This window comes from Gossypium hirsutum, chromosome D07, assembly GCF_007990345.1.
Source record: "Gossypium hirsutum isolate 1008001.06 chromosome D07, Gossypium_hirsutum_v2.1, whole genome shotgun sequence".
In the NCBI taxonomy this organism is placed as follows: domain Eukaryota; kingdom Viridiplantae; phylum Streptophyta; class Magnoliopsida; order Malvales; family Malvaceae; genus Gossypium; species Gossypium hirsutum.
Genome location: NC_053443.1, coordinates 4,905,460 through 4,918,477, shown reverse-complemented (window position 1 = coordinate 4,918,477; position 13,018 = coordinate 4,905,460). Strand labels below are relative to the sequence as shown.

General features: G+C 32.6%; 1 protein-coding gene across 1 annotated transcript; it reads right to left on the bottom strand.

Annotated features, from left to right (window-relative positions):
* Positions 1-2,778: 2,778 nt before the first annotated feature.
* On the bottom strand, positions 2,779-9,203 carry LOC107955963 (transcription factor bHLH118). The gene is made up of 4 exons (XM_041097731.1): positions 9,034-9,203; positions 3,921-4,161; positions 3,418-3,762; positions 2,779-3,299 (listed from the first exon to the last, which is right to left on the bottom strand). The coding sequence occupies exons 1-4, from the start codon at positions 9,201-9,203 to the stop codon at positions 3,207-3,209; spliced, it is 849 nt and encodes a 282-aa protein (XP_040953665.1). The 3' UTR covers positions 2,779-3,206.
* Positions 9,204-13,018: the final 3,815 nt, after the last annotated feature.

Sequence of the window (13,018 nt, the reverse complement as noted above, 5' to 3'; positions counted from 1 at the left end):
TCCCCCTTTTTACAAAAGACCGACTGTTTTATAGCCTAACACTAACCTATTTTCCTTGTTTTTTGTTGTTTTACATTATTTGGACTCTTTGAGTCCGTTTTGCAAGTATTTGAGGAGCGAACGGCGCACGTGGGGAGGCCGATCTCCGAGTCTTGCGGCGACTGGACGTTGGGCGCGACGTGGGGCTGATGGGACTTGCGGCACTGGACATGCGGCTAGGGTTTGGGTGTTTTGGGGTTTGGTTTAGTTGTTTGGGATTAGGTTAGTTTTGGGCCTGTAATTGTTGGACTGTTTTAATTTTGTTTGGACCTGGGTCGATTGGGCCCTATTACAATGATCATATATTCACATGCCATTCATTGGCCAATTTCACCTATACATCAACAACAAAGACTTAAACTATCATGTCTCAATTTAATTTGGCCTAAAAGCCTCACACATTCATCAATCAAATTTACCACTTATTTATACCTCATAAGTATAGACCTATAATCACAAGGTCATCACAAGATCATTCTCATAAGTATGATTTACTCATTTACATTCTTGCCAAAATGTCCAAAATATATCGAGTTCATTACTCAAGAATTTTTCGCACATACTTGTATCCTTTCAACATGATCATACCTTGTCTTTTCTTTGACATATTCTTTGGATTACCCGTTGAACCACTTGGAACACTAAGGGTACTTGGGAAAACTCGTACATAATGTATCGTACCAATGCTATGTCCCAGACATGGTCTTATATGGAAATCTTGTATCGATGCTAATAACCCAACTATGGTCTTACACGAAATCTCAAATCGATGCCAATAGCCGAGCTATGGTCTTACACGAAATCTCAAATTGATGCCAATAGCCCAACTATGGTCTTATACGAAATCTCAAATCGATGCCAATAGCCCAGCTATGGTCTTACACGAAATCTCACCTCGAAAGTCCTCATATCATGACATCAATATCCAATACATTTAATAAGGTTCATTCGGAGCTTTCGAGTTTGTAATTAAATCAATTCATACACGAAACCAGTTATCCAATGCTCAAATCAATTCGGCAATATATATCCATATACGAATCAAATTCGGCAATGTATATCTACATACAAATCAATTCGGCAATGTATAAAACATATACATTTAAATTCAAAAACGTTTATTTACTTATGAACTTAACTCGTACGGAAACGAACGGATCGGATCAACTACTCGTCAACTTTCGATTTTCCCCGATCTAAATCTGATTTCTTTCTTTCTTGATCTATATGAATTCAAATTTAACTCATTTAATCACCTATTCATTCAATTTCATCCAAAAATACCTATTTGGACATTTTTTCACTTTAGCCCCTAAAGTTTCACATTTTTCAATTTAGTCCCTATTTCACAAATACACAAAATTCACACAATTCAATATAACCCAAGCTTAGCTGAATTACTATAGTGCCCCTAGCAACCCAAAACTTTCATTATTTCACATTTCAACCACTCATTTTGCATATTTCACAATTTAATCCCTATTTGACATTTTCATCAAAAAAATCAATTTATAAAATATGAAAATCTAACATCAAATATTCATATTTCACCATAAAACATCAAAGAACACATAAGCTCATCAATGACAACTATCAAAATCTTTAACAATTTTGAAATCGAAGACACGGGCTAGCTAGTACTAGTTGCAACGATCACAAAAACATAGAAATTATAAAAAATCGAGCAAAATTGCACTTACATGCAAGGGAGAGAGATGGCCGAATGTTCAAGCTCCTTCCATGGAGTTTCCTAGGTCTAATTTCGGTGGTGGATGAGGGAAAAAGATACAACCATCTTTTATTTTACTTAATTTATCATTATTTACCTATTTACTAATTTAACCTTTAAAAACATTAAAATTTACACAAATGCCAAGCCATTATCATCCACTAACATATTAATGGTCTAAGCTATTTAATACCTTTAGCTATTAGAATTCTACTTTTACGCTTTACGCGATTTAGACCTTTTTACAGAATTAAGCATTCAAACAGTAAAATTTCTTTACGTAACTTTCACACATATATAATTACATGCTGTAAATACAAAAAATAATATCAAAATAATTTTTCTCATCGGATTTGTGATCCCAAAACTACTGTTTCGACTAGACCTAAAATCAAGCTGTTACATGTGGGTAGCTATATATTGGTTGGTATCTAGAGGTTGATAGTCGAGATTGATGCAATGTTAGTGTCCAGTTTTTAACCAAACCACCTGATGAGTGTCATCCGTTTGGCACCCTTATTGATGACCATTTAACGCTGATAAATGAATGTTGGGTGGTCAAAGTTCGAAATATTCTTCGTAAGGGGAAAAATGTGTGCTTATCACTTAGTGAAATTGGTACACAGGTCCAATGTGGGTTTCGACTTGGCTCATTACTTCTCCAAAGAGTCTCCTACCCTTTCTACAAGTAGACTCTTATGGAAATATATATAATGGGCAGGGTAGAGCGGGGCAAATAATTACCATAACTGTTTCATATTTACTGTTTCCTCTCTCATCTCATATCCACTTTTTAGAAGAGAAAAAAACTCTCTCCAATCGGAACAAATTGGTTTGAAATTCGGATTTTACCATCCCTAGCGATAATAAAAGCAAATGAAATAAAGAGTTACGTTCTGACCTTTTTCAATCTTCCTATCATCATATGCATAAAAGAAATCTGAAACAGGCCCAGTAAGTTCATCACAACTCAACACCTAAGATTTCTTTAAGGAAACTGAAACTCAAACCCTCCCAACAGCAACCCGGAATTCCTTAATCCACTTTATTCTGGATTTCTGCTTCCATATTGTTCCTATGAGCAGCCCAGACTGCATCTTTCTCGTCTTCAATTTAAATCCTACATTTCTAGTCTTATTAAACACATCAATATTTTCTTCCATAGCAATGCTGTCTAGAATAGTACCAAGGCAAACACAACTAGGTTCGATTGTTTAACAAATGCTGTATTAGTAATCAACTTAACACAAAAAGTTACCATATCTAATGTCAGTTGAATACTTGAATACAAATCCTTGTTCCAAATCCACACATAAGCACCCACCAACAACACTAGTACCGAATAAGCCAAACAAAGCACCGAAGTAAACCCTAAGTTTATCTACTAGATATGCCAGTTCACAATATGGAACTCCCTTGCCACTTGCAAGCCAATAAATCAGCGATCGCAGCCAGCATTATCATAGTAGGACATCAAATCATTTAGCTTGGTTTGCAACCGGGATAAATCAATTTGTGTTGGATCAGTAACCTGCAAGACATGTTCAATAAAGATATTTGTGGTAAGAATTAGATACTACTAGTAGTTAACAATGCTAAAATAGTACTAGTAGTTAACAATGCTAAAACTTGCATGTGTAAAAATACACCTCTGACTGAACAGTATGCAACAACCCTTCAATTGTTTGGCTGGAAACACAACGGACAACGTCAAGCCCCTCTTCAAGGATAGCTTGCAGGACCGTGGAGAGATGCCAGGTTTGGTCTCCAAAGCCACTACTTATCATAATCTCTACTCCGCTCCGGAAAGGATGGACTACAACACATGAGTTGATACCTGATGAACTAGCACTACTACTCCCTAGATCCAAGGCACTCCGATTAGATAATTTTTTGACCTTATCTCTTTTGATACTCAATTCCCCGATCCTCTTTTTCATATATGTTATGTAATTCACTGCCTCGTTCATGTGATCGGACGCAGCTCGCTTTCCCTGTAAAAAACCTCCCCATCAAGAAAACCCTAGCTAGCAATGTATAATTATTTTCATTAAGAAAGATCAAACTCCAGAGAGTGCTAGCTTATGTACTAATGTGCAAAATGGAACTAGTAAAATGAATAGACAAATGAAAAGGGGGGGAGGGCATTGACCTTTATTGACTCAGGAGGGAGCAGTGATCTAAGTTTCTGATAGAGTTTGCCCATTTGCTGTCTCCTTTCCCGTTCGATTTCCTTGCGAGCTATCTTCTTAGCATCGTTGGCAGAAACAGCATAATTGGCATCATTATTGTTGGCCACCGCTAAACTTTTAAGTCCTTTGCCTTTTCCGTTCTCCGTGTTAGATGACTTCCCTCTACGGGTTCCCCAGATGTGAGATTTTGTCGCACAAAATCTTCATGATGGGGAATATCAGAGATTTCGTACAGATAGTCATCAATCTGATTCGAAGGAAACATTGAACAAAGACACAGTGTTTAAAGCCGTATCTTTCAGAGATAATGGGAGCTAGGCTTAAATACGGAGATAGGCCAAAAACTTTGATTGTTTTAATACATTCTTTATTCTCATGTATTTATATATTCAGGTGTTGTTTTGTACATTAAAAAAGTTTAGCGGTTTGGCAAAAAAAGTGTTGAAAAGTTGGTGTTTAAATATTAATATGATATTATAAACTAATTTAATTTTCTATTTTTTAAATTTTGTATAATTTTTATTCATTAAATTTGATAATTCGCCTTTCTTTTCGTAAAAAAAATTTGAATTATTCTCCATCATTATTTTGTTTTGAAAAATGAAGGTAACACTAAATGGATCGATTGTATATTTTTGTAATTTGAATTTAAATTCTCTCTTCAACAGTGCAATGCTTTGGGGTAATATTTTTTATTATTGAGTAATATTTTTTATCATTATTATATATACCGGATGGGTCTTGAAATTTTGGTATGGTTTTTGATCCATGCTTTGGGGTTAATGGTTTTTGTTTTAGCTCCAATTTTCACTAACATTAAAATTCTTCTATTAAATTCACTAGTATGACATTTTAAGATTAAAAAATATTAACTCTGTGATCATGTAACAAAATAATAATTTAGAAAATGCTGAAGTTGATTTTTTTCCTCAAAAACATATATTTAAACTCATCATACTAAAATAAATTTTTTGTTGGAATAGTGTTTTCTTTTTTAAATTGGCGTCAACATTTTGATTGAAATAGTTGAATGATATTAGCTATTTTAAACTAATTAATAATATTATAAAAATATAAAAATTAAAATATAAAGTTGAAATCACAAATTTAAACATAACAAAAGGACTAAATTTGAAATTTAATATTTTTATAATATTAAAAAGGAGAGAACAAATGAATTAGTGGGGCACATGTCAATGAAGGAAGGTCCTTAGAGCTTTGTATATAGATATTAATTGTATGCTAATTAATTTACAGCCATGGATGTTGGTACCTTTTCTTAAAGTTTCAGTACTAAATTGTTAAGAATGAAAAGTTTTGAGTATTGAATTTATATCATTAAAAAATGAAGGGATTTACTTGTATCGATGTAAAACTATACTTTTATTATATTTTTATACGATTAATATATATTTTGTCAATCTAACTGTCATATTTCATATTTCATTCATATAGATCATGCATGTTAAATTTGAAGTAAATTAATTTAAATTTTCTAACAAGTTGTTTTATGTATGAAACTATCAACCGTTCAATAAATAGTAATATATACACTATTTTAAATTGTTATGATGGATATATTAGATCGATTTGAAAATTTACATGCATGACAAATACAATTATATCAATAATTCAATATCTGGATCGTTAAAATATTAATTTAACCAAAATATGAGAAAAGTGTAGTTCTGCATTGGTGTAAGTAAATTTATTCCCATTAAAAATTAGTAAAAATATTTGATACACTGCCAGTGGAATTTTTAGACTACATAAGCGAGGATAGGAGGTTGACAAGTATCCTATAGGGTATAATAAAATACTACAAAAACATGTGATCATTTTTCAAGGCTACTTGTAAAATAAAAAATGTATGCTATCAATATATCAAATACTAACCCTAAAAAATATTTTAAATGCATAAATATATACTAGATTAGGACAGACTTATAATGTGAATGAAAAAGAATATAACAAATTTATAAAAAAGGTTGATATAAAAAAATGTGGTTTTAGTTGAAAGTTTATATAATGAAAATTATAAATTTTGGGCCAAATATTGTAATTCTATTATATATAATAGAAAAATATATAAAATATTTTTAAAATAATATTTATTATTTTATAAAAAAATGAATTTTGAATTGAAAATCCATAGAAGACATTATAATAGTATACATAGATGAGATAACTATAATGGTGGAATTTTAATAATTATATTTTTCTTATTGTGTGGAATTATTTATATTAAAATTGGTAAAAGAATATATGATTAAGTATGAGCCGACACTTTAATTTGAAGCCTTTTCAATTTTTGTGGACATATAAGAAAAAGATTCTCCACAATCTTGTCAATGTCAAGGTGTGAGATGGCATAACGTGGCAGTGGCGTGGCGTTTTGAAGTTTCGGTTTGTGCCCACTTTCTTTTATATATATATATACATATCTTATTTCTTATCTCCAAAATTCGAAAATATAATATTATTTTAAAAAGAAATCTCTCCCTTTGTTTTAACTGCACATAAATTACATCAAATGATCAAATCTAAACCCTTTGTCTTTTATTTTAGAAAACAGTAAGTCGGCAGGTCTCTCTCTGTGCACCCTGCAGGTTTCATAACGATTCATTGGCTCATTAAAAGCTTTAGGAGTTCCCGCTTTGGCGGATTAATCTAATCTCTCTTAATTACAAGATGAATGATTAAAGTTGGTGGGACCTTCTAATTAAGTGGATAAAATTATAAAATACACCATATGTAATGATAATAACAGTAAATAACTTTTTTCTAAAATATCAATTGAGTGAATCTTCTTCAGTTACAAAAAAAAATCAATTAGGATTGATTAGTTTAGCATTTAACGAGTGTTGATATAATTATGGATGCAACAAATTGATATGAGACAACTATATTGATAATGTATTTGGATAAATGATTTTCATTTTTATTTGTACGTGGATAATCATTTTGGACATGTTTCATGATATTATAGAAAATATTGAAAAATCTAAAAATTATTAAAAGAATTAAATATTATAATAGTTATTAATAATTAGTAATATATATATGTTTTGAGGAAGCAAAGGATAGATGAATAAGGTTGATGTTTTGGTTTTTGTTGTTACTAGAAAAGGGATTGTAGAAAATAAACAAATCAAAGTAAAAAATTTCGACCTTTTCAGTATGCTTTGTAGACATCTGAATTTCTTTGGCATGTAAACTCGTTTTTTATGTGCTTTAAATCGAGAATTTGTGTTAATTGGGATATGGACTAAGTTGTATGAAGGGTTAAATTGAGTGGTAAAAAGTTGAAGTTTAGATTTTTGATGAAGGAAATACAAAAAGGACTATTATTATTCCCTAAGAAAAAAAAGACGTGGATTGTTCTCTTCAAACGATAATAAAGGAAACGGGAAAAATATTGTCTGTTCATTCTTTGTGCCATTCAAGATTCATCATTTCTTATCCAATAAAGCGATTTTTGGTCATCATCTTTGCCATCCAATCATAGTAGGGAACGGAAGAGTCCAATTTCTACTGTTTCTTTGAGAATTTTGAGTGTCTTCACAATTCGTAGTAATCAGTTTAATGGAGTTTGAAAAGAAATTGAATGAGAATTTCGATGGGTTGATGGAAGAGATTAGTTTTTATTCATATAAGTTTATTAAGGTTTTTAGATATTAATTTTGTTTGTATAGATAGTTTTGTTGTGATGTTCAAGTGAAAGTGATAAGGATGCATGTAGAATCGGGTCGAAAGTTTGTTCAAATCGCAAAATTTAGAGTTCAACTAAACTTGGAATATAAACAATCCAAATTAGATCTAATTACATAAAAGCGCAACAAACAAAACAAAATAATTGAAAAAATAAGAACAAGTAAGCCGAATCAAAAGTTAGGGCTGTTCTTGAAGAAATCCAAGTGAAGTCAAGCTGCCAAGAAGGGAGAACAATTGATTAAGAACAGATTTGAAAGATTAGGTACTAAAACCGAATGAAATCTAAAGAAAAGGAGGAGGAGTGATTTGGCCAGCCAAGAACAATGAAGATCCAAGTATTTGGAGGTGTTTTGGTTCATTTTTTTATTGAGAAGAAGCTACTGAAATTATATCTAAACAAAAGAAACAAAACATATTAGATTAAGAAAGAAAACCAAACAGCAAAGAAAGAGAGAAGCAACTAGGAGAAAGTCTATGAAAGATTAGAATAGAGTTTCTCGGAAGGAAAGAAATCGTTCTTAAACCCTAAACAAGCCTCCAACTAAATCTGAAGTAAAAAAAGAATAAACAATTTGTTAAGATAAAATTTTAAACCAAAATAAGACTATTTTGTGTAAGAATTGGCTCGTTCAAACTCATAAATTTAATCTATCATGCACCAGCTTCGAAATTTGGTTTCTTGGATCAAGAATTACAAGATTTGAAATCATGATTTTCTTAATTCTTAAAATCACTCAAAACAACAAAATTGAACTAAAATTCGGTTTCTTGATTTTCTTGATAACAAGAAAGTATATATTGATTTTGTTTTTGCCTCATGTGCACTGCTAAGGCCTTTGTAACGAAGTTTTGTATAGCCCCATTCAATCTTGTCTTGATCAACTTTGTTTTTCACCTCATTATTGGGGCTTGAGGTAAAGAAAACTTATCTCATCCGTTGTCCACTTCTTGGAGGAATTCAACTTTATCAAATCAAGTCGAGTAAAAATCCGTCAGTTATAGATTTTGTTTTAATCTCTAGATATCAATTGGACTTCAATTATTAAATCAAAAGACTAGAGGAACTAAATTTCCCAGATTAAATATAGAGGGACTAAATTTCATATGTGCAAGGAGTATAGGGATTGAAAGCATAATTAGACCAAATATAAATATAATAGTTACATTTTTAGGGATAAATATCAAAGTTACATATAAATTTTGATTTAAGTGAACTTTGATTTATTAAAATTATACTTATGAAACTTTAATTTTGATGCAATTGTATTTTAAAGGGTAAACTAGTAACTCCCGTTAAAATTACAAACAACATGTTAACATTGCACATAAAAATTCAATATAATAACAAATTTAGCCCACCCGCCCCTCTCCCCCACCCGTACTGGACCTCCTCCACCATCTTCCCCGTCCCCCTCCCTCACCCCACCCCAAATTGAAAGGGAAAACATTTGCAGCAACATTGTGGAGTATGCATATTTTGCAGTATAAGTAGCATCTTTGGAGTAACCTGGTTTTGCAATGGATAGCATCCAATAATATTCTACCTTAATTTACCTCATAATCTTCGTTGCTCCAAGCTTCCAAGGTAATATTTTCCTGAAGATTTTATATATACACGTGTAATGTAGATGTTTAAATTGTAATTTTTTATTTATTTATTTTGAGTTTAAAATATTTTTTTTTTATAATTAGATGACTATTTGATAGTGTAACCTATTTTAAAAGAACAAACAAATCCAACAAATATAATTGTTGTTTATGATAAACATAAATGAAACCTGTTAAAAATTCAAAATCACAATATTATTATAACATATATATCAAACCAAATCTCATATATTATATTCTATATTATTTTATAAAATATAGAACATTTTATATTAAATCAATTTTAATAGTAGTAGGTGTAATCCTTCTTTGTCTCATACATCTCTTTTACACCTACGTCCACCTCTAAAATTTATTATTCACGTGATGAAATATAAATATAATAGCTGAGTTCAATTGATGATCCATTAAAATATATAATTAAGCACCTTGAAAGAGTGCACTCGAGGCTGATATATTGCGGAATTGTTTATATGTTCCCTTGTATTACTCTCCCTCCCTCTCTCATCATGCCTAACCCCTGACCTTTTCAGATTCCCTTTCCATATGTTACAAACCATTCTTATATTTTTGATGTTAAAAATCCTCTCCTACTATTTTAAGTTGAAAATTATAGTCCGACTATTATTATTGTTAGTAATTTTTGTCAGATTTATTAACTTAACATGTTTATTTTTTTGCTAATCATATGGAACGTTACACGAGAGTAATCTAATCAACATGTCAAGTTTGTAAATTTTGATGAAAAATACTAATAATATTAATTATTAGACTGAGATTTTTGAATCACAAAAGTTTAAGGACTTAATTTTTAAGTTTTTTAGGTATAGAAACTAAATTTCAAATTTTACCTAAAGACAAGGACTAATAACATATTACCTATTGTTTTCAAGTGTTGTAGGGTCTTTTGTAGGAGTGTTTATGAGTTGTTCCCTAACTGCAAATAAAATCAGGGATCATGTTGAAGTGGTAAACCCCCACATAAATTGTGGTTTGGGACCTAAATCTTGCTTTTTGGACTTTAATAACTTATCTTTTACATGTAGTGTTGGGCATAGCCCCAAATAAGGATCCCATAATGGGGAAAGTAGGCAATTCACAAGCTTTCCTCTCTTTTCTTTTAGTTTTTTTTAAGTTCTTTTAAAGGAGATATCAAATAATTAATAATTTCTTGCATCCAACTTTATCAAATCCTTTTCCTATTGGTAAATTTAGGCATACCCAAAGTTGAGAGTCCTTCTAACATGTCACAGTTAAACCGATCAGTCTTTGTAATGTTCTTTATAAAATTATTGCAAAGGTTACTGCTAATAGGGTCCGAAATGTTATTGGGAAATGTATTGATGAAGCCCAAAGCGCTTTTGTACCAGGGCGTTTGATATCAGACAATGTTTTACTTGCTTATGAGGTACTGCACAAGTTAAAACTGAAGAATCTGGGAAAAAAAGGGTTTATGGCCGTTAAACTAGATATGAGTAAAGCTTACGATAGGATTGAGTGGAGTTTCATTAAAGAAATTATGGTAAAGATGGGGATTTGACCTTAACTGGGTAAAGGCCATTATGAATTGTGTCTCTACCGTTTCCTATTCAGTCATCATCAATGGGTTTAGAGGGGTTAAATTTTCACCAACCAGAGGTTTGAGACAAGGTGACCCACTAAGTCCGTTCCTTTTTCTTTTATGCGGTGAAGGCTTATCAAGTCTATTAAGATCGGCAATGAAGAGAGGTATTATGAAAGGAGTCAGGGTTAGTAGGCGTGGACCACAGATGTCCCATCTTTTATTCGCTGATGATTGCATATTATTTGGGGAGGCAACAAGGAAAGGTGCTAATATCTTCAAGGACATACTAGAAGAATATAAAAGCCGCTCAGAACAAAACGTAAATTTTGAAAAATCTACAATATTTTTTAGTAAAAACAGGCTGGATGAGGACAGAAGTCAGGCTGTCAACTTGTTGGGGGATCGTAGATCGAATGATCCAGAGATACACTTGGGGTTGCCTAATATGGTGGGACGAAGGAAAAAGGAAGCTTTTCAAAATTTGAAGGACCGTTTTAAGAAGTGTACCGATAATTGGAGTATTAAGTTCTTATCCCAAGGAGGTAAAGAAGTTTTTATAAAGGCCATACTTCAGGCTATTCCTACCTATTCGATGGCATGTTTCTTACTTCCCAGATCTTCATGTAAAGAATTGGAGAGCATTGTTGCAAAATTCTGGTGGCAAAAAGGCAAGGGAAATAAGGGAATTCATTGGTGCACATGGGAAAATCTTTGTTCTTTTAAAGAATGTGGAGGTTTAGGTTTCCGAGATTTTGGTCAGTTCAATATCGCCTTACTAGCAAAACAAGGATGGCGTCTCATTAATTATCCAGATTCGTTATTAGCTAGGGTTCTTAAAAAAAATATTTCCCGTCTTCTAACTTCTTATCTGCAGAGTTGGGAAATTTACCTTCTTTTACCTGGAAGAGTATATGGGCTGCAAAAGGTCTTCTCCAAAAAGGAATGAGCTGGAGGGTGGGTAGAGGGGATAGTATCTCCATTTGGAATGATGACTGGATTCAGGGGGTCGATAAACTTGACGCACAAAATAGAACAAACAGAGGTGAATTACAGTTAGTCTCGGAACTAATTGATTTATCAAGTAGAAAATGGAGTGGATGTGATTAATAATACCTTTCAAGAGGAAGTTGCTAGGAAAATATTGCAGATTCCCCTAGCAGAGTTTGAGCATGAAGATTTTCAAGTGTGGAAAGGGGAACTCTCGGGAGAATTTTCGGTCCGTAGTGCCTATAAACTATTACAAGATGCTAGTCGAGACCGTAATGATTATTTAATACAGACCGAGGTAAAAGAATTCTACAAAAAACTCTGGAGCTTACAGATGCCCTCAAAAATTACATTTACAGTCCGGAGGATATCATGGGACTTTATACCAAATTTTGCTAATCTTAGATACAGGAGGGTTATATCCAATGATAGATGTCCTCGATGCTGCTCGGCGGTTGAAGGAAGTATCCATGTCTTCCGAGAATGTCCTACGACAATTGAAGTTTGGCAACAGTTAGATTTCTCATGGGTTACGAATAATAGGAGTCAAAAGATATGGGAGTGGCTTACCTGGGTTTTCAAGAGAAGTAATAGTGGTCAGTGTCTGCTCTTCTGTTACGCTTTATGGCTGTTATGGTACTCCAGAAACCAGTTGGTACACGAGAGAAAAAATACTACAGGAAGGGAGTTAGCACAAAATATTCAGACACTGGGCAGAATTTGAAGGTTTCAAAATCTTGAAAATGAAAGTATGAACAGAAGCCAAAGATCACAGGAAGTCATACCGAGAACAAGAATTTATTTTGATGCAGCGTTTGACAGTAGAACCTTCAGATCAGCGACAGGCTTAGTAGGATGGGATCTGAGGGGAAACTTAATGGCGTTGAAGACGGTTATCCATAGAGATATCCCCTCTCCTTTTGCAGCAGAAGCATATGCATGCCTAGAAGGTGCAAAATTAGGTAGCTCACTTAGATTACAATCGGTTAGTCTTTTGGGGGATTCAAGAACAGTTATAAAAAAATGTCAAGCAACTTCAGCAGATAAATCAGTGATCGGAGCCATCATTAGAGATATTCAAAGAAAAAAGATGATTTTAAAGAATTGATTTTTCAATATATCCACAGATCTGAGAACTCATATGCCCATAGATTAGCAAAGATAGCGCTCGAGAAAGAAGAAGAC